Source organism: Hesperophylax consimilis, chromosome 25, assembly GCF_061612785.1.
Source record: "Hesperophylax consimilis isolate HC1 chromosome 25, BYU_Hcon_1.0, whole genome shotgun sequence".
Classification (NCBI taxonomy): domain Eukaryota; kingdom Metazoa; phylum Arthropoda; class Insecta; order Trichoptera; family Limnephilidae; genus Hesperophylax; species Hesperophylax consimilis.
Window position 1 is genome coordinate 9,470,564 of NC_142860.1, and position 27,569 is coordinate 9,498,132.

The 27,569-nt window shown below is 40.5% G+C and overlaps 2 protein-coding genes across 2 annotated transcripts; one reads left to right on the top strand and one right to left on the bottom strand.

Moving 5' to 3' along the window:
* Positions 1-1,777: 1,777 nt before the first annotated feature.
* LOC149411513 (uncharacterized) lies at positions 1,778-14,697 on the bottom strand. Its single transcript, XM_089646668.1, has 3 exons — positions 13,866-14,697; positions 12,287-12,298; positions 1,778-1,896 (listed from the first exon to the last, which is right to left on the bottom strand). The coding sequence occupies exons 1-3, from the start codon at positions 14,695-14,697 to the stop codon at positions 1,778-1,780; spliced, it is 963 nt and encodes a 320-aa protein (XP_089502794.1).
* Positions 14,698-14,911: 214 nt separating this feature from the next.
* LOC149411514 (pancreatic lipase-related protein 2-like) lies at positions 14,912-26,562 on the top strand. Its single transcript, XM_089646669.1, has 5 exons — positions 14,912-14,992; positions 17,359-17,629; positions 18,181-18,423; positions 18,828-19,100; positions 26,462-26,562. The coding sequence occupies exons 1-5, from the start codon at positions 14,912-14,914 to the stop codon at positions 26,560-26,562; spliced, it is 969 nt and encodes a 322-aa protein (XP_089502795.1).
* Positions 26,563-27,569: the final 1,007 nt, after the last annotated feature.

Here is a 27,569-nt window from a genome sequence, read left to right on the forward strand (position 1 = left end):
ATGATGAGTATGTAATGTTTCATGATATATATTGGATTTTCGAGCAATAATTTTATTAAAGTAATACGTTTTATATAAGTATTTACTTTTTCTAGTAAAATTTGACAGTTGTAAAACCTAACCTCCTCATGTTTGAAACTGACTTTCAGTAAAGTATAATATTTAGGTCTGTGAAATAGTACAAAGATATATTGTGCCTTATAATAATGAATGTAATTATAATTTGTAGATCCTGCAGAGAGAGTTACGGAGACAGTGCCATCGGTTACGTCCAAGTGAAACGTATTGGTGCCACTTGCACTGTGAAGGCCCGGGTAACTCCAGAGCACAGAGTCCGCACGAAGGCATATTCTGTAATTTTGGTATGCAACGAAGCAGAAGAAGTAATCGAGTCCTGCAAATGTGAAGATTGTCCGGCATCACAAGGTTGGTGAAAGAGAAGAGTCTTCTACTCGTATTTTTGTTTGTTGATTCATTTGTGTCCCTCTTTTCAACATTACATTACTGGCTATAATACTAATTATTGTTATTGTTTTAGGCGGTTGCAAACATGTGGTAACTTTATTATCGTGGTTGCACCGAAGAAGCGAAGACCCTCCAAAAACATCCACTCAGTGTTACTGGAAGCGGTCTAAGATGGCTGCTATAGGAACCACAATGAAATTTATAAAGGCGAGCGATTTAGGGAAAGCTGCTCCTGCTGCTCTGCCGCAGGGCGATAGATCTTTTTTAAAGTCAGTAATAGACAGCAGCATCGAGCTTGGTGTAAGAGACATTCAGCTGGTGAAATATTTTATCCACCCAACGGTGATCGAAAATCTTTCCATACACAATATGATTTGTAATTTTCTGTCCAATGATGTGGGATCAACATCAGAAGATTTTTTTAAATATTGCCAACAAAATATGGACACCGTTGCCTGTCAAAGGGCAGCTCAGATGACTGTTGGGCAGTCAAACTGTCCATTGTGGCACAACTTGAGATACGCTAGAATTACCGCATCTAAAGCCCATGAAGCTGCTCATTGCCAAACCATGGAAGGCTCACTCGTTGAGAGCATTCTAGGTGCTAAACTAATAGAAACTAAGTTTCTTAGGCGTGGCAGACTTCTAGAGGCTGAAGTGTTGAAAGAAGTGGAGGAAATACTTCAAATAAAGTTTGAGAAGTGCGGCCTGATTCTTTCTAATCAGCATCCATTTTTTGGAGCTTCTCCAGATGCAGTAGGAGAAAATTACATTGTAGAAGTGAAATGTCCAAGTAGCGATACAGCTTTAGGAAGATACTTCACGGTCACCATGGACAAACCTAGTGATAAGTACATGGCCCAAATGCAATTGCAAATGCATTTTGCAAAAAAATGTAAAGGTATGTATTGTGTAGCAAAGCCAGACTTCGAAAGTTCGAAAGAAGTTATTGTCTGTTATGTAGAATACGATAAAAATTACTGTTTAGATTTAATGGACAAATGCCTAACATTTTGGTTCCAAGCTATTTATAAGAATCTTAAATTTACATAGCTACTACTAGCGTTCAAATTAATCTATTTTGTATCTCCTGTAAGTGTTTTTTTTTAGTTAAATAAAATTTTTAAAAAACATTTTCCACCAGTTTTTCCTTCACATCCTACATACAGTTTTTAACTAATATTGTAAGATATATCCTTTCATTACCCACGGTAAGGAATACAGATCAGTGCAGATGTACTAATCATATAACACCTGCACATCATCACACGGGAGGGTCTCACACAAATAATAACAACAGTTGCTTTCAATATTACATTTTAATGAGTAACCCTTGCAGGTTAATAAGACCACATACTACAATAATAATGTAATCAATTACGGGAATATGATTATGGTCAGTACTTGCATGCATTCTGAGCATTTGGAATTCTCTAATTGTATCAGACGCAAGTCCTCTACATTGACTGTAAATAAGGGGTGCTGAATCTTCTAGTCGGTGAGCTGCTTTATGTTCAGGGCCTTTTCCGGTTGCTGTGATGTCGTGTATCCAAGGAAAGAGCAGTAGGTAGTCCAAGGAAGCGAGAGGTCAGAAGTCAAAGGCGGTTGTAGTAGTTCCAGCGGGAGAAGCAGTCCAGAGTGAAGCGGTCAGAGTAGATGTCGGAAGAGAGAGAGAGAGAGATCGCTTTACGCGCGGTATATATAGGACTAGCGGGGGCGTGCACACATTGGTGTATGCGCGTCTGAAACGCCCCGCGTAAACGAGGTGCATTTTTGTGCAGCTTCGTGTGTTTTCATATGACTTTAATAGTCAATATTAAAATTATTTATTCAATAGTACTCTTTACGCCGCTTCATCTCATGAAAACTGTTTTTCCCTAGCATTTTTAATGTTTTTATAATAAATTGTACAATATGAATCAGTGGGTCCTCAGACCGACATTGGTGTGAGGAAATCCTTATAACTACTTAATATTAATGTTTACATATTTCAATATTACTTTACAACATAGACGCGAGTCCAGCCTTTCAACCTGTATATTTTTATTTAGCATTATGGCGGCGAGACTCACGCAAATCTAACATTAATTTGCGCAATTATGTATGAAAAGAGAAATATTTCTAGCATTATAGTGGCTTTGCGCTGATTGGCTGACCAACGCTGTTCAGTGTTTGGCGTTGCTTCGCCTGGGTAAAGGAGAGGGGATGCGACGTAAATACTGGGTCCACGGCTTGCGATGTGCCCAATGCTCTCCAGCCGCGGAGGGGATACCACGTAAATACTGTGTCCGAGCGCTCGTTGTGCTCAGTACTCGCCGGCCGGGTAAATACTAGCTTTCTTATCCTCCCATGGTCAGAAAGCTGCTTTGCGGCCTTCGGGTAACATTGCGTATTGCGTTCGATACATCCTCCCCCCGGTGCAGTATCGGCTGCGCCTAGCAAATTCGAACGTGACGGGATGCTTTCGTCCGGCGGCGATCCATTCGGCCGGTTCCTTTTTGGCGGCGTGGGGGGGCCTCTTGTGATTTAGGGCCCGTGTTTGGTGTCGTCATGAGTACGGCAATTTTGACCGCTGGGCGCACGTACACTCCGGTGTTGGTCTGGACCCGAACGGTCCTTACATGCCCATCAGCGGCGGGCATTGTTTCAATGATTCGCCCGCGGGGCCAACTATTGCGGGGCAAAGCAGGATCCACGATTAGCACAAGATCACCCGTTTTGATAGGGGTACCTGGCTGGTGCCATTTTTGACGTGCGGCTATAGTGGGCAAGTATTCCTTCATCCATCGCCGCCAAAACATATCTGCTAATTGCTGGCTGATTCGCCATTGTTTTCTTAGGCAGACCTCTTCTTCTTTTGCCGCATACAGTGACAGGTGTGGCCGCTTTCCTGCTGATCCCAGCAAAAATGGTTAGGGGTTAGCGGTTCCTCATCTCTTGGGTCGACGGAGACATGAGTCAGCGGGCGATTGTTTACTATGTACTCTGCTTCTGCCAGGGCCGTGAGGAGAGTTTCTTCTTTCGGTGAGCGCTCTTTCATAGTTGACTTGAGGGCTCTCTTTATAGAGCGCACGAGGCGCTCCCAAGCTCCCCCCATGTGGGGAGACAGGGGGGGGATAAATTTCCACGATGTTTTTTGTGTTGCAGTGTAGTTTTGTACTCTGGGGTCTCGACTGATTGATTCCAGCGCGTCTCGGATTTCTTTGTCAGCGCCATGGAAATTAGTCCCGTTATCGGAGTATATACATTCGGGCTGGCCTCGTCTAGCTGACATTCGCTGCATTGCCATTAAAGCTGAATCGGCACTTAGTGAGGCCGCTAGCTCGAGATGTACAGCCCTGGTTGACAGGCAGCTGAATAATGCCCCGTACCGTTTCTCTCGACGCCTACCGATTGTTACTTCCATAGGGCCAAAATAGTCTAGGCCGCAGTGCGTGAAGGGGCTCACGTGATGTGTAAGCCTGGCAGCCGGTAATGGTCCCATCAGTGGTGGCAGTGGTTGAGCTCTCCTAATGCGGCATACTAGGCATTCAGTGAGCAGGAAACCCCCACTTGCAAGGATTGCGCTCACCTCCCGTACCAACTTGGCGGCTTCGTCCGATGTGTCCACGGCGTCGAGATAATCATCCATATAAATTTTTTCCTGTATGGCTGTTGCCGCGGCGGTATATTGCACTTTGTGTTGCTCAGCTACCTTGTTTCGCACGAATTGCGCGCTGCTTGGGGAACAAGTTGCCCCAAACATCATAGAGGTGAGCATGTAAGTGCTCGGCTCTTCATTTGGCATTGCTCTCCACATGAATAGTTGAGATGGTTGGTCCTCACTTTTTATTTCTATTTGTAAGAACATTTCTGCAATATCTGCTGCGAGCGCGATTTTTCCTTCGCGGATGCGCAAAATGTTACCCAATAGCGAGGAGAGCAGATCGGGCCCTGTTAACAGCTGATCATTTAATGATACACCTCGACAGCGGCTTGCTGCGTCGAAAACCACTCTTAGCTTTCCCGGTTTATTGGGGTTAACTACAGCGAAATGCGGTAGGTACCATTTTCGAGGGCTTGGAATGGCCGCCTCTTGAATATTTAATTTGCGCGCGTATCCACGTTCGATAAGAGAGTTAATTTTCATTTTATATGCTGCTTCTAATGTATTATTTTTTGCTAGCTTTCTCTCTAATGCGTACAATCGCTTTAGCGCGCACTGTTTGCTGTCAGGTAGGCGCGTATTGTCTTCTTTCCACAGTAGGCCCGTTTCCCACCGGTCGGTGTCATATGGCCGAGTGGTGTTTTCCATAAGAGCCTCTGCTCGCTGAATGGTCGCATTTACGCGTGTCGCTGACGTCACTCCAAGTGAATCGATCGCAAAGTTTTGTTTTATTAGCTCTGAGAGCTGTTGATCTCCACTCTCGGCTTCGCCGATAATGCTCAGCGTTATATTTTCTACGGGATGAACGCCTCCATGCGCGATCCAACCGAGTGCAGTGCGGGACAGCATTCTTTTCTCTGTGTCTTCGCGCACCTCTCTTGACACGATAAGATGCACGTTGTCCTGTCCCAATAATATTTTTGGTTTCACTTGGCACCGACCAGCTATGTTTTGTTGCGGTAGGTCCAGGTTTCGCACTGTATTCGCCGTAATAACATATTCGTCACCGTCTCCGCGCACTGATAGTTTAACTCGCCGGGATGTACTATCTGACGAACACATACCACTCGCCCCGTGAATACGGAGCCCGCGGGTCGGCCCGGTCGCTCCTACTTTGTCCGCTGTTTCACTGTCTAGAAGGGTCACAGTTGACCCCTCGTCTAGTAGGGCATAAATTGACACTTGCCTGTTTGGGCCACATATGGTTACCGGTATCACTTTCAACAGCACGGATTCATGTCCATACGATGTGGTATTGGTTACAGTTTGGTTTTCACTATCGCGCGAGGTACCGGCAGATGATTTCACACGCGACGGGTCGTGCAGTAGTTTATGATGAGGAAGCCGACAAGAACCCACTCCACACCACACACGATATTTGCACGCTCTCGTATGGTGTCTTGCGTCTAGAAATTTATGACAAAGTCGGGAATTTTTTACTTTTTCCCATCGTCCGGGGACATTTTTCCCCAAAAACACGGGGCACTCGTGAATTTTGTGCGAATTGAAACACTGTGCACACTTTTCGCTCTCCGTATCAGTTTGAGAATTTTGCGCATATACTTGTTCCCGTCGCGGTCGCATTGGAGCCCGAGCATTGTCAACTAAGCCCGAACGCGGGATCGCGTTTGTGAGCCGCTTTAGAAATGCGGCTAATTGTTGAATTGTCGCACTTATCACTTGATCGGCTATTTTATCCAACCACGCCACTCTTAGGACGAGAGGCATTTTCGACGCAATTTCACTTAGTAGCGCGGGGTTAGATAAATAATCACACTTAAGACTGCCGAGTGAGGCCACCACATTTTGAACTGTACCCGAAAACTCAATAAGTGCGTCGTTTGATGCATCTTCGGGAAGCCGCGGCAACTTTTTTATTTTTTCAAACATCAGGGATGCAATTGTGTGAGCACCACCAAACCAATGTTCTAACACGTCCATTATTTCCGGTACTTGCGTGGGGTCCAATAGGAGTGGACTTACCGCTTCACGAGCCTTGCCTTTCAATGCTCTCTGAAGGCGCATTAGGTTTTCTGATTGCGTCATCCCACACGTAGACGTTGATTGATACAATTGAGCGCGCCATGCTGGCCACTCTACGGCGTCTCCGTAGTATGGTGGGAGGTCCTTAGCGCTTGATTGGCGTGCGATAAGGGACGCCATGCGGTTTTCTTCTTCGGGCTGCTGCCGCGGAGAACCGCCATTTTGCGAGGCGCGGAAAGCCTCCGTCATAAAGGCCGCAAACTGTTGGAACGGATTTGCTGGCGCCGTTTGTTCCGTTCTATTATTGACCCAGTCTTGGGTTTGTCGCGCCGTGTCATCCTGCGTGGAATGGCCCGGGAATGTCGCGTATGTGTTGTTTGCAGGCGGTGTCTGGCCGAACTGCGTATGTGGTGAGCCCGGCTGATATTCCGGATTGTAGGATGCTGCGGGGATCTGTGAGGCCCCTTGAGCTGTAGTTTGTGTCGGCTGTTGTCCGGATATTGCGGCCGGATACTCCGTGTTGATGATAGCAGGCTGCATTTAAAGGCACCCACCACTGTCCCATCCCGGTATAGGTGACTTATTGTCACCCCTTCGGGACTCTCGCAAGAAGCTAATTTTTTATATTAAAGGATTCGAATTATCAATAAAAGACTCTAGACCTTTAAATGTCCCTGCATATTGTGTTAGCGAGCACTATGCGGAGGATGCTCGAGTTAGTTGTGTTAGACATGCACATGCGTGTTAGTAGCACAAAACAAATATATATAGACGAAGATATATTAGGAGTGATCAGGTCCTCAGCAGTCCCAAAGGCGTGCGACCGGTCGCCGATCAGCCCACAGATGAGTTTCCATCACCGCCCACCCCACGCCGAGGCGTGATTATGCTCGAAGACCCTAGGAGAACAGATGGGTTGTGAGCTAACCGAAGAGAAATAAACTAAAAGAAGAGCGTCACACGTCAACGGGGGGTGGGGAAGGTTATGTAGTTCACTGCGGACGTCACGACGAGCCAGAGCATCGCAATTGGGGGAAAGCCGATTATCTAACACAATGTCTTATCCGGGGGTCTGGAAAATTCGGGTTTTATGCAGGGACTGGGGTCTTTATGCCTCGCCCAAGAAGAGGGCTAGGACAAGACAAAACACAAGGGGAGTTCAGTTCCCACCTGAAAAGGAGACAATGTAACATAGAAGAATGAGCAACAAGATACAAAATAATAAAAGGATTACGAGTAATAGAATAATATAGCGATACATAAATAAGATAGAGTAAGATATAACAGTGAAACATAAATATTTGATCAGAAAAAAAAAAGAAAACGATAAACATGATATATAAATTGGCGATAGTATGAGTGAGAGAAGAGTATAAAGATCAGAAACCAGGGGAGTCAGGAGCAGTACACTCGGCCGAGCTAAATTATTTGAATTTACTCTAAATAACATCGACTCTCAACACAGGTCACCTTTCAACCCAAACCTTAACGAACTTCTTCAGACATCCAAAATTCCTCTGATCCGATACGAGATCTACGTTCAAGATCGGTCTCGTTGAAACATTCAAACCATTAAGCATTTCCTCTCTAGCGTCCTTCAGTATCTCGCAATGCCACAGAATGTGCTCGGCGGTTTGGTTGGAGTCACCACACGCACAGGTGGGGTGTGGGGACAAGGTAAGACTATGTAGCCTCCCTCTAAATTCACCATGTCCGGTTAGAATCTGGGTTGTGTGGTGATCCAACCTAATGTGTGCCCCTTTCATTCTGACTTTAACTGATGGGAAGAAGGAGTGAGTCCATCTTCCCTTTCTCGAACTATCCCAACGCATTTGCCATTCGCTCAGTGTCCTTTCTCGCATCGCTCGAAGAAGGCTTTGGAGAGACACAGCATCACCGGGGGTTAGTTCAACCCCTAGGTGGTTGGCTGGTCTTCCTCTGGTCAGCTTCTTTTTAGTTTGTATTTCTCTTATCTCTAAATCAATGGGCAAAATGCCCGCCAGAACAGGCAACGCGTCCGAGGCCACTGTACGGTATGCACCCGAAAGTGCCAGCAAGGGAACTCGCTGACCCCTCTTAAGTGCAGAGTGGATCAGGACGTTATCCAGACGGTGCTCCCAAACAGATGCGGCATAAGCCACCTGTGATATGTATACACCTCTGTACAGAACACGCAGAGCCGGAGAACGTAATCCCCACTCTGCAGTTGAGATTCGCCTCAATTTCATAAAAAGAGTCTGGGCCTTGCTGGACACATTTTTCACGTGTGCCAGGAAAGATGATGAGCGGTCCAAAGTAACGCCTAGGTACTTGGTGTCTTCCGCAAACTTGATGCTAGAGTTGCCCATTTTGATCGAGGGGTTTCTTCTTCTACTGAGGAAACCCTTCATGAGCAAGCCTACGGTCTTATGGGGAGCGAAGTTTAACCTATTTAACCTTCCCCATTCTAAAATTTGTTTCAAACCTTCAGCAGCCTTACGCTCAATTTCATACCTACTGTCCCCAGAGACCAAAAACAACTTATCATCAGCGTAGTCTACCGAGATACATCCCTCAGGCAAGGGCAACCTAGAGGAATCATCGAACAGGATGTTCCAGAGTTCAGGTCCAAGGACCGACCCCTGAGGACATCCCATGTCGACATGCCTAGAGATGGTTACGTCACCATACGATATTTCGATTGTTCTATTGGATAGGTAGTCGGATAGAATTTTAAAAAGAGGTTTAGGACAATTACGCGCTTTTAATTTAGACAGTATCATCGGCCACCACGCATGATCGAAGGCACCAGTGATATCTAAAAAGATTCCTATAACATACCTCTTATTACAAACCTTCACCCAATCAAGCGCATTCTGAATGGCGTGCTCGGTGGACATCCCAGGGACAAAACCAAATTGCCTCTCATATGCAGGTGACAGGGTAGTTCGCAGGCGCTTTCTGATAAGTTTCTCCAGGATCTTGCTGAAAGCTGGAAGAAGAGTGATAGGCCGGTAGGCCTTGATGTCTGTTTTTGGCTTATCTCCTCCCTTGGGAATGACCCGAAGCACGCCCTTCTTCCATTCCGAGGGGAAAACTCCCCTCCTCATACACGTTTGAAATACCTGAAACATCTCATCCTTTGCGTAGTGCCACACTTTCTTCACAATTATTCCATTCAGTCTGTCAAAGCCTGGTGCCTTCTTTTCACCAAAGCCCTTAATTATCTCGTCCACTTCCGCTATAGTTATTACCATTACGTCCTCCTGAGCGAGGCTAGGTGGAAGCCGTGAAAGATCTCTGATCCTTTTGTGGTGGTCGTTTTCCCCAACTACTGAATCTACTGGGACTAGCTCGCTCAGAAGCGTTCGGAGGGTGGAAGCAACATCAACACTCTCGGCGTCCCCTCCATCATTGTTGGAGATAATGCTTGTTAAATGCCGTTCAGACCCTTTACCGGTTTTATCAATGGCGCTGTGGAGAGTCCACGGGTCGGCGTTACCCACTTCTTGTACCCAATTATGCCAGGTAGCTCGTTTCGCTGTGATGACAGCTGTTTTGAAGGCGCTGCGCGTGCGTCTAAGGTTTAACTCAGCCGCATTCAACTGGTCGGGCATCCAGCCGTCCTTTCTTGCACGGCCAAGAGTTCTGGCTGCCTTCTTAAAAGCACTCTTCAGCGAAGTCAGCTCATTCGACCACCACGGCGTCCTTATAATCCTCTTTGGGTTTGTTCTTCCCAGAGATGACTCTGCAGCCGATACCACTGCTGCGTTAAAGAAATTCCCCAAATTATCCGGATCACAACACGCTACGTCATGGAATCCCCTTAAGGTATCGCGTAACGTTTCCCCGAAGTTATCCCAATTCGCCTTACAGGTTCTAAAGTTCCAGGAGGATCTAGGAGCTTCATTCTTAATAACACCCACCTCGAATGTAATTAGCCTGTGATCAGAGTTAATCGCGGATTCATGTACATGCCACTTAGATATTAAGCCAGTAACGGATCCAGAGTAGAGAGTTAGATCGATGTTACTCTCGCCTGAGAAGTTTGAGAAAGTGTAGCAATTGTTGGGTTCATTAAGTAAACTAAGACCTTGCGCCGCAATGAGGTCAATGACGGCGTCTGTGCGTTCCATCCTATCTTCAATATGATCAAACCACACAGACGAGCGAGCGTTAAAGTCTCCTCCAATAACTATGTTACGTCCTTTAAGTGCGTTTAGAGCGCGTGTCAAACTTAATATGTGTGGTCCAACGTGATTACCATATTTAAAATAGACTGAGATGAGGACGATCTCATGCCTACCAGAATTAACCACAACACAGGTTTGATACTCGTTGGATAGACCCACCAAAAGGAGGGGGCTGATGGACGAAACGTTCACCAGAACACCCGCCATTGGATTACTACCCACTGCAAGCATCTCACCTGGATAACTTATAGGCGTCCTACCTTGCCAAGTGTACTGCTCCTGAACAAGCATAATGTCAATGTTGCGGTCAGACATGACCCGCAGGATTTCGGTTGTGGCAGCCCTGGATCTCTGCAGGTTGATCTGACCTATGGTGAGGGGCGGATTACGATCCATAATCCGTCATTTTCACCTGAGCTTCAATGGCTGCTCTGTAAGCTGGGCATATCCTATCACCAGTAGAGTGGTCCGATGGCTTGTTAAATCTTTTGCAAGTAGCACAAATAGGGGTGTTGGACTTGTTTGGACAGGTGTCCATGTCGTGTCCACTGATTGAACAGTGACGGCATACCTGGGCTGGTTGTGTGCAGGCTTTGCTTATGTGCCCATACTGGTGGCACTTAAAACACCTCGTCGCTCCAAGGTAGTCGCGTACACGGCAGGCATTCCACCCTAAAAAGCAGAGGCCACTGTCAATTAGGACCTTCCTCGCTTCAGGATGACAGGTGACGATCATATTCATTCCAGGTCCATCACGTTTGCCAAACAGGGCGACGCGTCGCATAGTCCTTGTGAAGTCATCCTTGGAAAGAATACACTTACCCTCAATGTTGTTTGCGTAAATCTCCTCAAAGACGGCTGCATCTGCAGAGGCTTCACCTTTGGGCACATCGTATAACACGATCTTCGGGAGACGACCCTGTGGGCTGATGATTTTCAGTCCCTGCTCCATCAATTTGGCCTCGACCTTTTTGATGTTCGAGATGCCATCAGGAGTGCTGGTCTCCAATGCTACTCCTCCACCCTTGATCTTTTTAGTTCTAACAACCCTAAAGCCATCCTTATTAGGATTGAGGAGCTCGGTTAGTTTTTTCTGAGTTTCCTCAGATGTCTTCCCCTCAGGAACAGTGGGGTAGAAAAGGATAGTGGGTTGTGAGGTAGGGATCGGCCTCGGGACACCGTCGACAAAAATTTTCTTCGACTGGGGGCCTGTGATGTTGGCGGCTGCAGACGCGTAAGATTTACTTACCTGTGTGGGGAAGTTCGATTTTTTGATAAGCTGGTCCACCTTGGAGGATAATTCTTTTTGCGGCTCCAAAATGTCAGCTAGGGTGGTTGCTCTAGCCACCGCACTTGCGTGTGTCACCGCTAGGTTTGAGATCAGTTTTTTGATTTCGTCCATGGCATGGCTGATAACCGTTCTGTCGTCCTTGTTCATTTTATTTTTACCACTATTCATGGTGACGGTAACAGAGTCCATGTGCGACCAGATAAGGGTAAGGATATCGTGGGTAGACGAACCTGTTGGGTCAAAAATCAATGAGTCATTTTCTCTTTGCCTCTTCCTGTTCTCCTGGTTGGGGGAGCGTGTGGCATTAGATGTGGACGCAACAGGGTTGTTGGCCGCAGCGGCAATTTCAGGTGCAGCAGAGGAGTGTTCCATGGCGCTGACTGGTGGTTGAACGGAAACTGTACTAACCTCTACTGGGCCTTTGTTGGAGGTCTCACTTTGTCGCGTGCTGTGGATGCTCGTGAATGGCGAGGCGCTTTTGCGAGGTGGCTCAGGTTTTCTCACAGACAAAGACTTGAGAAGAGCCGCTGACCTGGGTGAGAGCTCCTCATGCTCGCTTAACGCTTGTCGAAGCAGCTCATTTTCGCTTTGTAAAATGGCGAATTCTACCGACGGACCCCTTCTGCGGGTGCCCCCATCAGAGTCCTCTGTTTCTGACATGGCAGAAACCTCCAGACAAGAATGTGATCAAATATGTGTTGTTTAAAAATAAAATTAGAGAAAAAATACGCCTTACTCGGTCTCGCGGAGGTCCTAGGAGGTCATAGCAGGCTGCAGAGGGGTTGTTTGGCCTCGCATCGTGGTGTTGGATGCTGAAGACCGGTACTCTGCGCTGTTTCGTTGTGCTGCACCTTGCATGGAGCCTTGTAAGGCGCCCTGCATGGCACCTTGTTGATGTGTGGTTGCCTGCTCTGTATGTGTGTCAGGTTCCACTAAAGGCGTTTGTTTTTTCGTAGGAGCCCCTATTGAAGCGATGAGGGCCTCCTGTAATTTTCGATTACGTCGCCTTTCTGCTCTCAATTCTCGCTGCAGTTGTTTGAGCGAATCTGCATTCGACTCTTCGCTGTCTGATGATGAGTCATGGATGGGTATTTGTACCGGAGAATTGTCCGATATCGCCATTCCAGTGACTTGTGGCTGGGCGGCCCTCACCGCGGCGGCCGCATTAGCGGGAGGCGTAATTGTAGAGGGACCGGCGGGGTGCGGGGTACTGCTAGCGGCTTGTGACTCATCCTGTCCGGTTCCCTCGATTGTATTCTTCCCGGAGCGTAGAGATGGTGTCATCTTGGCAGCTGGAGACTAGAAAATGCGGCTGCGAAGGACCATACAATGTATCAGACGCAAGTCCTCTACATTGACTGTAAATAAGGGGTGCTGAATCTTCTAGTCGGTGAGCTGCTTTATGTTCAGGGCCTTTTCCGGTTGCTGTGATGTCGTGTATCCAAGGAAAGAGCAGTAGGTAGTCCAAGGAAGCGAGAGGTCAGAAGTCAAAGGCGGTTGTAGTAGTTCCAGCGGGAGAAGCAGTCCAGAGTGAAGCGGTCAGAGTAGATGTCGGAAGAGAGAGAGAGAGAGATCGCTTTACGCGCGGTATATATAGGACTAGCGGGGGCGTGCACACATTGTTGTATGCGCGTCTGAAACGCCCCGCGTAAACGAGGTGCATTTTTGTGCAGCTTCGTGTGTTTTCATATGACTTTAATAGTCAATATTAAAATTATTTATTCAATAGTACTCTTTACGCCGCTTCATCTCATGAAAACTGTTTTTCCCTAGCATTTTTAATGTTTTTATAATAAATTGTACAATATGAATCAGTGGGTCCTCAGACCGACATTGGTGTGAGGAAATCCTTATAACTACTTAATATTAATGTTTACATATTTCAATATTACTTTACAACATAGACGCGAGTCCAGCCTTTCAACCTGTATATTTTTATTTTGCATTATGGCGGCGAGACTCACGCAAATCTAACATTAATTTGCGCAATTATGTATGAAAAGAGAAATATTTCTAGCATTATAGTGGCTTTGCGCTGATTGGCTGACCAACGCTGTTCAGTGTTTGGCGTTGCTTCGCCTGGGTAAAGGAGAGGGGATGCGACGTAAATACTGGGTCCACGGCTTGCGATGTGCCCAATGCTCTCCAGCCGGGGAGGGGATACCACGTAAATACTGTGTCCGAGCGCTCGTTGTGCTCAGTACTCGCCGGCCGGGTAAATACTAGCTTTCTTATCCTCCCATGGTCAGAAAGCTGCTTTGCGGCCTTCGGGTAACATTGCGTATTGCGTACGATACACTAATTCTACTTATGACGCGCTCTACGTGAATGCGCAATGCGGCAATCCTTTTGGACTGCTTTACTTCTTCGCGGCTAGACTGAACATTCGCAAAAACACTCGGTGGGCGAATCAGTTCGCAGTCCATCTGCTGCAAAATATGGGAAATATTTTTAAAACCCCGGTCCGCCATTACAGTCATCCCAGGTCTCAGGCATGACAAATAACCGCAGTCCTCTATAATAATTGCATCAGACGCACGACCACCATAGCCACATGAAACATAGTTTACCAGACCATCTGGTGTACACGAAATTAGATATTTCAGTGTATTACATCCTTTATACTCTGACCAACACATGGATTGGTGAATCGGATTTGAGGGCTTTTCTATTTGTATTTCTAGACAGTCTATTATGGACTGAACATTGCCATACCTTGCCCTGAAGGATATTGGTAGCTGAGCTCTTATATCGGATGTGGTTGGCCAAATTATGAGTTCCTGAAATAAAGTCGCTAATATTTTGATAGTCTTGGAGAAAATCCGTGCTACAGAGGACGCCGACAAACCAAAGTGAAGCGCAAGAATAGCGAACGAATCATCTAACCTTATTTTTTTAAGTGCAATTAATACATTAATTGTTTCTGTAGGTGCTTTGGCAACTACAATAGAAATAATGTGATACATTTCCTTAGGGATTCCTAAACAGAGTCTAGGCTTTCTCTCTATGACAAGCATGAAAGATTTTCTCATGGTCAGATTTACAAGTCCAGTATCAATCTCGGACCCATCAAAATTGTTACTGTCTGAGTATGCAGAGGGAGTGTAATCTGAATCATTGTCCTCGGAACCAGTGGACATAATATCTATATTATGATGAGTAGGCTCGCAGTAGCCACCTTTTGCAGAAACAGGCCTTGTGGGTGAGAACTTCAATGGTGAGCATGCCGTGTTTGTCATTGTTGGCACGGTTGAAGTAGACTTGCTTCTGTAGGTAACACGACAGCGAATATCTGCTTGTACCGCCTGATTAACCATTTTACAACGGCTATCAGCAGCTTCTGGAAGGGAGAGAATGGCTGTTGAAGTGGAGGGCTCCGAGAGAAGACTAGCTGCTGTAGATGTTGAGGGCTCTGGGTCCAATGGTGCGTTCCTCGTGGGCTCCCCCATTATCATCGCGTCTTGAATTAACCCGGCACGCAATCTTTTTTGTCCTGTTTGCCTTAGGCTTGGTAAAACTTTTTTTTGACAGGCAAAAATATGTGGGATCACATTTTTTTTCAATCTCATTTTGCATCCCATCATTTGGACTTCCATATAATTTTCTAAATCCTCTTGGAGCTGTAAATACAAAACAAAAAAATTATTTATTTATTGTGAATTACAGTCATAGTTACCAAAAACATTTTACATGGAAGAAAATGACATTATTAAAATAATAACTTAATATAAAATTACAAAATAATAATAAATGTAGGTACAAAATATTGTTTTTAAATTTAAATGTATCTTTTGTATTCTAACACGATTGTTAAGAGATTTCTTAACATATAACCTGAAATGACATTATTATGATAAAATATAATATTGTAAAACTATGTAGTCTAATTCGTACCAAATATAATCCACTACCCATCAGGATGAATAAGGCTTTTCTTTCAAAACATATTTTTATGTAAAAATTTTATAAGCACTTTGAAATTTTCTTCAAGGCTTAACGTCGTTAAAAATATTACAATTACCCTCAGTTTAGGGCAGATTTTTGTTTTGGAATATACATTTCACAAAAATGAATTTAGCTACTTACATTGAAATGATCTTCACAGCAAGAATGACGAGATTTAGCAGAAAGTACACCATTTTTTTTAATGCACCTTTTGATCGCGTAGCACCACTTTTTACGCATAATAACATCATTTGGGACATGTATAAATAATTTGTTTGGTGTCGAAGATGTTGTATTTGTACACTTTGGTACTATACAGTATTTATACACGGTGTTTGCGGACATTTTCTTCGAAAAACAAATGATCAACTGAAGACTGACTACTGGATCCTGGCGACAATGTCAGCTGTCAAACAAGGGGTGTGTTGTGACGTCACAAGCCAAAACCGCGCGAAAGAAGTCGTTTTGGCCCTAATTTGAAATGTGAATATTCAAAACGTCGTTGAAAGATTATTTCTACCGTAAAAAAAAAATTGTTTGAATATTATAGTTTGTAATTTTTTTCTTTAATTTTTGGTAAAAAAAAAAAAAAAAGTGATTGTACCCTATTGTGGGTGTGCGTAGATATCCTATTGCAGGAACTGCCTCTCATTGGCCTTCCATTCTGGTTCATTTAGGTAAGTTAAAAATTATGGAAGTATTTAACGGCCGACTTACACCACTAAGAAAATATCATTCTAATAAATAGAATTCACACATCGTACTTTTAGTGCTGAGAATTGTCAATAAAATGAGCCACTATGCTCCGATATACAATGTTATTCAATTATTAATATGTTTCCATCACCATTACTGTGAAAAAATACATTTATACAAAATATATTATATCAAAATTGGACATTGCTTTGTTCCGTTTTCACTATTATCTCTGAATGCGTACTACTAACGTCACGAATGGTACCTTATATATTGTGGTCTATAGTTGTAACCTTTAAATAATATTTATGTTTAGCTATCTTATACAAAACAAGCCTCTTTTAAATGTATATTTGTTTATCTAGTATTATTTTTCAATTTTCCATTTCTTCTAATTCTCAACTTCAATACAATTTTTCTAATATTTTGATTTGTCCTCTTGAACAGCGTCAAACAGAAAAGTATCGTTTCCTTTCTCTGTCTCGAGAATCGATGATAAATAATAGTGTATGAGGTGTGTACAGGATGCGCCTACCCACCAGTTGTGTGGCGTACCAGATCAGAGGAGGCTGGTTTGGGGAGACCCTTTAACCTCTCCAACTAGACTCTCGACCCATTGCCTTGCGCTGCAGTGGGAGGGATATATAACCCTCATACATTTTACCTTCCTAGAACTTCCTCTTCTTCCTTTCCTGAAAGAAGGCCAAAACAAGGAAAAAGGTTCCAGTCTACTTAGGAGTGTAATAAAATAATTAAGATCACAATCAATTATGAAGACGCGCTAAACGTAATGCAGGTATGTGTGTTTCTATAGGTCAAGGAGTCCAGAAATTATTTTCGCGTCTTCCCGAGAACTTTAAGAATCATGAAGATGATTTGGATAAAATAAAAATTGAACTTCACACGAGACATTCTACTGTAAGTCAAATAAAAAAATTAGCTTTGTTTACCTTTTTCACATCGCTTGTGGCAATACGAAACGATAATCCATTATAGTTTCTCGTTAGACAACATTTATTGATATAATATTATGTAATTTATAGATTAATATGCATCAAAAAAAAAAAAAAAATAGGAGCTTCATCGTGGGTATGGCATATTAAGTATATTCGTTGGTTTAAGTAGGTAATTGTTTAATTGATTTACTTTTTTTTATTCAGGTAAAGTACGAACTCTCTAAAGCCACCCAAATCTTAACAGATCCTGGCTTCGATAAGAATCTGCCTATCATCATCATCATCCACGGCTTTTTGTGCTTGCCCGAGAGCAAGTTCTCCCAAACCATGACCCTCACCTTCAAGGAGAAGGGAGGAACCAATGTCCTTTTTCTTGATGCCAGCTCGGCCATATTTGTGATCTACACGCAAGCTGTTACGCGTGTGAAATACATTGGGGAGTTACTTGCAGAACAGCTGGCAGCTTTTGTTGCAGGTAATTTTAATGGAAGTGTTGGTCCTTGACATCAAATTGAACTCATCTGTTTCACATTATTTCAGCAATAGAGAATGATTTCCACTAGAGAAGGTATACCGTCAATGTATTTTTACTTTTGGAGCACAAAAATCAAAAGAATACTGTTAAGGAACCGTGGTTAGGCTGTTTATTGCATCACAATGAAATAAATTGAAGATTACGATAGTATTGCAACCAAATCTTAAAGTTCTTGAGTTACTGAATATAGGGATGTATGCACTCGTTTAGAGCACTTTAAGTAATAAGTCCATAATATTAACTATTTCAATTCAACAAAACCTTTTTTTTGCAATTACAACCTGGATGCATTCCCCCTTTCGGCATTTTATACACCATCCAATATCCTTCATAAATAGATTTATGTGCATAATTATTTATTGTATACGCACAAGTAATTTTTTATATGTCCCATTGATGGAAGGCATTGCACTGAAGTATGCGCTTACCCATGAAAAAGGTAGCTTTTAGAATAATAATTTTGCGTGGTTAATTTTAGTAATTTTCTACAGGTGGCATCGAGCCATCAAATATCCACTGCGTTGGTCACAGTCTCGGTGCACATATTTGTGGCTTCACTGGTAAAGCCTTCCAGCACTTGACCAAGAAGAAGATCCGACGAATTAGTGGACTGGACCCGGCTGGACCATGCTTCTTCAACTGCTCCTCCGAACTGACCCTCGCTAAAACGGATGCTGAAATTGTTGACGTGATTCACACAGATGCAGGAGTGTTTGGTATCCTCAAACCTCTCGGTGAGTACTAAAACTCGACATGTTGTTTACAAAAATTTAATGCAATTAAGCATGCGAACCGCCGCTTTATCAATAATTGTTTGATCGTGACAAATTGCCGATGTCAGCAATATCAGCAATAATCATTTCCCATGGTGAACCGTCCGCGTTACCAATTTTCATTCCCAAGTCGTCTTCAAAAACAAATACCTCAACATACAACACACGACAGCGAAAGTACAATTAACTAAAGGCGCGGCGTAAATAATCACTAATTCCCTATCAACGGTCTTGAAAACAGCACGCGAATTTATTCCACGTCTTCTGTGGGGCAGATTTAAACTCAGTTTGCACCATGAACCGCTATAAGAGTCTGAGCTTTCAAAAAAACATATCCATAATTATTGGTATTTGTAACTCTCCAGGTACAGTAGATTTCTACCCAAACGGAGGAGCTGCCCAGCCAAACTCATTGGTTCCTCCAAGTTCCCACAGTCGCAGCTGGGAACTCTATGAAGAATCGGTATTGCACCCCAGAAACTTCAAGGCCGTCAAATGCGCAGACTGGGAGACATTCCTAGATGGAACTTGTAACAATAACGAACAGGCCTACATGGGGTATGAAGCCACTCCTGGGATTGAAGGGAAGTTTTACCTGAAGACTAGTGGAAGCCCACACTATGGATTAGGCCAGCGTGGTATTGAAATGAGTGAAGATTCAGATACCAGTTTACCATTTACATCAATGACAACAAAATTAATTAACCGCGTGAAACGCGCATTTCTATAGTGACCAGATGTATCCATCTACGTAGATGAATTATAAACCGGTCTTAATATAACACCGACTACAAATGCAGAGTACGGAAGCAAAGACATCAATCTGCACCAACGTAAAAAACAGCAGACAATGGGTACTTAGACATATTTTGTAAAGAATATTATTTGATTTCGTCTACTAAATATTTTGAAAATTTCCTAAATTATTCTTTTAGATGTCAGTCTCTTAATTGTAAGTGCCACAAAAACTCCTGTTTAAGCCTTGTGATGATGCCCGCAAATAAGATTGCTTGTTTTTTGATTCTGATTTAATTTTTTTTCAAATATCAAATTACAACCAATATATTCTTCTTTAAAGATGTCTCTACAGTTCTTTCTAAATGCACAATGTGGACAAATGCACAAATGTATTTATTTCTACAATTTCATTAAATAAATCAAATTTTATTTTAATTATTGCTGTAGTTGATATAGGTAGTACTGCCCTCAACCAAAAATGTGTCAAAAGAAGACGTTATAATGAATGATAACTTCTTCACACTAGATATCTTTCTTTTTTGATTTTTAACCAAGTACCTATTCAACTCCATATTACACATTCACTTTTTGATCGAGTTTAATTTTAAATACCTACAACATATATGGCCAGATCAAACGATTTTGTTTTTGGTAATAAGCATTTTCACCTATTTCTTTGTAAATGTTTAGATAATGCTGAAACATTTGAAAAACTGCCACTTTGCTTCAATGAAGCTCAATAACAACTATTATTGAGGCTGGTTAAGATGAGACAATACCCTAAAATAAACCGAAATCTTAACGACATAAGTGATGTTGTGGTGTAAAAACAATATGCGGTGTGCGGCCAGGCGTAATGTACTAACCTAAGGTTGACTTTGCCCTAGCAGGCCTAGAAAATCGATATTTCTGCTGGATTTATTTTAATTATTTCTGACGAATGTATTACTAAAATCTCAAATTTTTCTAAAGGGATTCCTCGGGAATACTAATTCACCATCTAGAAAAATAATATCTTGGGCTTACAGCTGATTTCATAGTTGAAAAACGTTTTATAAAAAAAAAATTATTATAAGGTCCTATTTTTATTAATCTTAAATTTAAATAACCAATATCCGCATGGATCCTCTAGAAACTTTAGTACTTTTAGTAATACGTTCATCAGAAATAATTAAAATGTGAGCGTCGAGCAAATCTTCGTTATTAGAGTCTTATGTCGTCTTAAGGAATCCATCGTCCTATTTGATAAATTTTACACATAATAAAAAAACCTCAATCCAAATAAATTGGTTAAGTATACAATACAGCTATACATTCTTGAATAATCATTAGTCATAATATCTTTAATATTACCAAAAAAGCTGATACATTATTTAAGTCTATGAGATTCTCATTAATTAGAGAAGAAATCGAGGCAAACCAGAATTCTCAGAATCTTCGTTTTTTATAAATCATCGCACTCTAAATTATTTTTTGAATGTGTTCATCATTTAATTGCCCCTGCGGTAGTAATTATGATATTTTGGAAGCAGCGTATTAAAATTAGAATGGAGGTAATTCGGTAGGGAGACCCAACTATCAAAATGTCCACTCTAATGATGGGTTTGCCTAATTTCAAATGTAGTCAGTAATTGATAGCCGTTCCAAATTTTTATGTAGCAGGGGAACAAAACAAGACAATTAATAATTTGTTTATTTCTTTGGAATAACTTAACCAGTAAAACCTCAAATTGTAAAGTTTTAATTACTGAAGACAATATTAGCGATTCTTATATTTAAAACAGAAAAATATACGGTAACATCTGGGAGCCCAGAACCCTCTTTACCATTCAGTATGATACAGTTAAATATGACCGAAGGAGATAGGGTCCCATTAGCTCAGTTGGTAGAGCGGCGCCACGGCAAGGCGACGGTCCTGGTATTCAAGTCTTAGATGCGACCGTATTTTTTCTGTTTCAAATTTTCGTTTAATAAGAATCGTTAAAATTGTCTTCAATAATAAAAAAAATGTATTTATTACTGGATTTTTAGGAAGGAACCGACTTGAGCCCGAATTTTGCCACTATGTGTATATTGTTAAACATTTGAAAAGCATGACATATTCTTTAGCTTGTTGTGTGTAAGTTTTTGGAAAAGTTCAAGGTGCTACTGCTTTTTTCACATTTACGCTGCGCGCCCGATCGATATTTTTCAAATCGATCTCCATCTTAATACGAAAGTAATACGTCCCTAATCCTGGAGGGCGGTTTAAAAACCTTTCAGCAACTAATGCTGCGGTATTACGGCCAGTATACGCAGTACGCTATGCGTTTTTATGAGTTACGTTTTCTACTTACCTGTTCTTATACCTCCGTATTATCTATTATAAGTATGACGGTGAGAGTCTAGTGTATATATATATATGCTAACATTTGTAAAGTGCCCCTGGTTTACTCACTGTATAAAGTTGACCATTTATTATTACCGGATAATTAAAGAAAAAAGGCGAAATTACGCATATTTTGTATCTAAAAATAATAAAACATAAAAAATATGCACATCCATACCTCATATTGCTTATTTTTAATTGTCGTCTTTATAATCTTTTATTTTTCATTCAATTTATTGAATTTAATATAATTTTAAAATGGAGGCCTCAACAAGGTTAGAGCACTCATTGAAGCTTACGTTATCAAATAATGTTTCAAAATATTTTGGTATCTTATCGATAAATATAAATAGGTAATAGTAAAAAAATAATATTAAAATTATTCAGATGAACACGTGAGGTGATGCTGTTAGCCCCTCGAAGAATTTGTTCGCTTTTGGGAACAGCTCATATTATGGTCTCAAAGAAATTTTTGTGTCTCTTTTACTGTCATGGTAAGAAATATGATCTAAACGGTGTTAGAGAGAGGAAGAAACACCATGCTTTATTTTCAGATCTAGAAGATAACCACAGAAGAATTAAAATGTACACCTCTATGGAACCGAAACCTTTGATTTCATAAAGAAGATTTTATAATATTTTTTTAAATTATTAAATAAAGCAATCGGAACTTTTCGCAAGCGACGATGAGGTACGGGTCTCATTTATTCTTTCTTTTAAACCTACACATTTGCATTCCTTTACATATATCTGGAAACAATTTATTTTTGTATACATATATGTATATCTAACTCGAAAATAGAACAATATTATAAAGGTACATAATCTTAACCATAAAAACAATTTAGGAGTGTGAAAATGCAGTACCTCAAAACGTCAAATCTATAATTGACTGGTACGAGTCTAGTTCTATAGAAATGTTTTGGTTGTAGCCTGTAGTGTGTGAAATTCTCTGATGATAGCCAATAGAAAGGGGCATCAGGATAGTAGTAAAATCGTTACAGAAGCATTCAAGCTTCACAAAGAACTCTTCGATTAACGTCATGTCTTTATAAAGTCTTGTAGCTTAATCCCTCAATATTTTCTGCAGTTCACCATAGCTCAAATGTTGTTCATCCCTGTTTTTCCATTATAAACACAGCGCCATAGAAAAAACAGGCAATTAGATGTTTACCGAGATAAAACTGAATAAATTGTGATGAGAAATTATTTATCGCACTGACATTAAATTTTCCATAATCCATGGTGAACACACAATTAGATAGTATTATCATTAAGGCAAAGAAGACAAAACTGAAAGCATTTGCCTAATGGATGCCAGTTTAATGTCTTCTCTTTGTCTAATGATCGTAATTGATTATAGATTTATATTTTTTATTCACATAAATTGACAAAGGTTCCATGTCATTCAGTTGTATGATTTTTCAAAATCAATAATGAAGATAAGGACGGGTTATTTTACAGAATTTGAACAATTCATCAAATTCCAAAGATAATTTTCAAGTTCTGTGAAAGTTCTATAATCATTTTAGTTTTATGAAGCAACTAGCAACAACATATCTTTTGTATCACTATGGGCATATTTTCATCAATAATTCAATTTGTTTTAAACAACGCGTAATACGAGCTTGAACATCCAACTTCGCTTAAAATTTAATTTAAAATATTAAACAAAAATTTTTACGTCTTGTCTGTTTTTTGGCATAACGTCGCCATGGTGCTTATTTATTTATTTATTTATTACACGCCCTAGTAGGCTTTTCTTTAAAAAAAATACAAGCATTTTTTATCAGAGTAAACACTTAAAAATTAATACAATAAAGAAGAATGTAAACAAGATGGCAAAAATGAATCCTCACGCATATAATTGAGTTTAAAAGATTCAACAAAACAAAATAGTAGAAGCGGAGAAGTTATATGGGTACATACCTAGGTCCATTTGTGTCTAGAAGAATTAAAGTGATAGAATATACAACATTTATACTGATTAGTTTTCAAATGAAATATATCACCCAGATCAGAATATTTGTTTCCGAGATTGTGAAGTCTCGGAATCGGAGAATTTTGGTAAGCTAGTGTCCTGGTGTTATTGAAGTAAAAAGGTAAGAAATGTCGGCATGATTTTTTGGGAACATGGATATTGATACATTGAAGTAATTCGGGACAGTCAATTTTAAAATGTAGTATTCTTTGTAACAGTATTAAATCTGTGCTTATTCTTCTTTCTGAAAGTTTCAATAGAGACATTTTATCCAAGAGGTAATTGTAATGTATGTTTTGTATAGGAATATGCAATTTATAATTTATAAACCTTAGAAACTTCCGTTGAATCTTTTCAATGTTATCTGAATGAATATTGAAAAATGGAGACCATGACGTAGAGTTATACTCAAGTTGGCATCTGACAAGGGTTTTATATAACATAATAAATTTTCAATTTATTTCATAATATTTGTCCAATTAGCAAATTTAATAGGACAGGAGGATTTTTCTATTTATTTCGATGAAACATTATAATAGGTGTGAGATGAAGCTATTTTCATAAAGGTAAATGTTACATAACCTATGTAATTCTTAGTAAAGTGACTAATTATCATTTTTGGTATATTATTTTTAATTTAAAATGGTAATTGTGCCTATGCCGCCTGTAAGGGTTGTAAAATTTTACCGCTGGACGAGTGTCAAAGTTCTCCAAATATGTTAATTCAATCCATAACATGTCTTCGCAGGTATCTAAGCCCTTTTCTAAGACGTCAGTATAATATACTATAGTCAGAAGTGCTAATAATATCTTCATACCGTTCATATTTCTTGGCTATTAGTGTTTGCTATCCAATCCTACTGAAGCGATCGCACGAGGACAGTACAATACTGTTTTACCAGCTCCGGACCCACTGTCCTAATGTGAACAGTAGATTGAAAGACGGGAATAATTTTCGGTCCTACCCGATCGACATTTGGCGAGGTTGGTAGGGTTTTCAACTCATTCCTGGGATGGAAAGTTCAATCCTCAGTCAAACCCAAAAAAAGGGTTTTAAATGTCATTTTAAAATCAATGTAGGTATTAGGTATAGTTAAAAAAATATTTTTTAAATGGTTGATATTTTAATAAATATTTTCAGCTTCACAAATCCTACAATTAAAAATTAGTTTGCGCTAATAAATAATATTAGAAGATACGAACAGATGAAACAATGAACCCCAATGAAACGATTCATTTTAGCGATGTTTGCAACGATGAAGTCCACTTCACAATATCGTGGTTAAACGTGAATGATACCCCAAAATATTTCTGCTTTAATTAAATAACAAATTACAAATTAACGTCAGCCCCCCTAATGTTATTAATAATAATTTACCAGCAATGATCGATGAGTTTTTACGGGTAATAAATTCATTTTATGGCCATGCTGTGTGGAAAATGGACAAATGCATAACTTTCTTCAATTTGGGGCGTGTTCCCGGTTTCGGGCTGCCCATTAGAATCATAACCAAACAAATCTAACGACGGGTTGTTTTACAGAATTTGAACAATTCATCAAAATTATCGAAGGAAGCAAACACTTTGTGTACAAATATAAACTCTATATATTTGTACTGTCGTTTGTTTATATTTGTACTGTCCTGATGAAGGTTGAGTTCAACCGAAACCGGTCGACGTCTATAAATGTAATAAAGTGGTTTAAAACAAAGATATTCTTTCATTTGTGTAATTCATCAAAATTTAAAGTTGATTTTCAAGTTCTGTGAAGGTTCTATTCAAGTTCGTTACCATTTCAGTTTTGTGAAGCAACCGGTCAATAACAATATAATAATAGAACATGAAAAGAACCTTCACAAAACTTGATAAATAACTTTGTAATTTGATGACTTATTCAAATTCTGTGAAACTTCCAATTTAATTTTTTCCGTCCTTAATGTATTCAATGGTAAGTCCACGCAGACGGTGAACCATGTACCATTAAACTTGTACAATTTCGGTCTATTTTTTTTGCAACTGTGTTCAGCTATGAATACATTTTCAGGTTTTGGAGAAGGTGGTCGAGGATTAAGGCTTTTGACTAGCAAGCTGAAAGTCGCGTGTTCAAATCCTGGCATTTAAAATAAAACATATTATATTTTCGGCACGTTCCAGAGTGGAAGATACTCGCAGTGTCACCCTGGTGTAAGACAACCATACGAAAGGTTTACAGCTTCAAATGATTTCAAAATAGATTTCAATGCGCAGTGCAGTGTGCATGTTTTTCTAAATTTGACACAACGTATGTGAAGTTCTCAGTTAAAGAAAAATACCCTGACCTTGGTGGAATTATATTATTCCTATTTAAAAATTATATTATTACTAGCGAAAACTGATCGTATGGACTTTAAATTACTGGAAATGCAAATTAATGCATTTGAATAAGAACGGTAAAAATTACTAATATTAAAAATTGCTTATTTATCTCTTCAAATTATTCAAAATCCGGTTGAGAACGGAATTGCAGGCCTTTAACGAATGAATTGATAGGTTTCCTAATAAACTTTTAGTAAAACGAATGTATTATCACGATGTCGGAATGCGTGTTCAAAAAAATTCTAATATTTTCGCTTTTCGAAATTATATATTGTCAACTCAAATGCAGGTATATGAATACGTGTTCCGATATATAACGAATTAGCTAAAAGTTTATCAGGAAACGGCCTGCAATGGTGTTTTTAACTGGATTATCAAAAGTTTGAAAAAATTCTTAATAATTTAGGAATAAAAATTTCCTAATCCTTAAACTAAAATCGTTATAATTAAATAATACCAGATTCATCGCAATAACCGGAGAGCACAATAAACAATAATAATTTAGGAAGAGCCCCGGGGTTCGAAAGGTTCCAAACATCATAATTATTTCTCTGTAGGTGGCGCGCGGGACGCCGGAGGTGTTATCCCTATCATTTGTGTTTCCGGTTCCTCGAAGGCTTCGGGGGAGGAAGCGGAGAAGGGACTAAAGGATGCGTAGGATGTAAAAGTAAGGTAAGGGTTTCGAGGAATAAACTATGCAATAAAGGAAGTTATAAGAGCATAAATACTCCCTAATCTTCTTCAGATTAAATACATTATGTATCATATATAGTGATAGATTGGATAGTTACAATACTATAAGATATAGGTACTGTTACTTTGTGTAACATTATTTGTAAGGATCAACGTGAGAACAAAAATAAAGGATTTCAGATTGATGTTAGCTCATATTAAAATTAAGTGACATCGGATTCTCTCAGAATTTCCTCGCTTTTGTGGCTAGCTACTTACGCAATCGTCGTCAGTATGTCAGTTACGGACACCATATCTCTCACGAATACAAAACTAACTCCGGGATTCCCCAGGGATCGAATCTAGGACCCCTTCTCTTTCTCTTATTCATCAATGACATTGGCAACACTATAAACCACTCAAAATATCTCCTTTTTGCTGACGATATAAAACTTTTCAAAGCAATCAAAAGTTACATCGATTCCATTCTTCTGCAGAACGATCTTGATTCTCTTGTCAAATGGTCGGAACTGAACAACTTACCCTTCAGTATTCAGAAATGCAGTGTCGTTACATTTACAAGGTCCAAAGATACATTCCTGTTCCCCTACCACATTAATAAACATGAATTAACACGTAAAAATGAGATTCGAGACCTTGGCGTAATTTTTGAAGCAAATCTCTCTTTCAAATCCCATATATCTGATATTGTCTCCCGTGCCTACAAAATGCTTGGATTTGTTCTTCGTAATTCAAGATCATTTACCAACGGAATCGCAATCCGAAGAACGTATGAAGCACTTGTTCGCAGTATCTTGGAATATAGCTCCATTATTTGGGCCCCTTCTGAGCAAAACCATATTCTCGAAATAGAAAAAGTACAAAAGAGATTCATGCGTTACCTATATATGAGGGAATATATGTACTACCCTTTCCTGTATCCATCCTTATTCTTAGCAGGAATGCTCGATCTTAATACATTAGAAGCCCGCC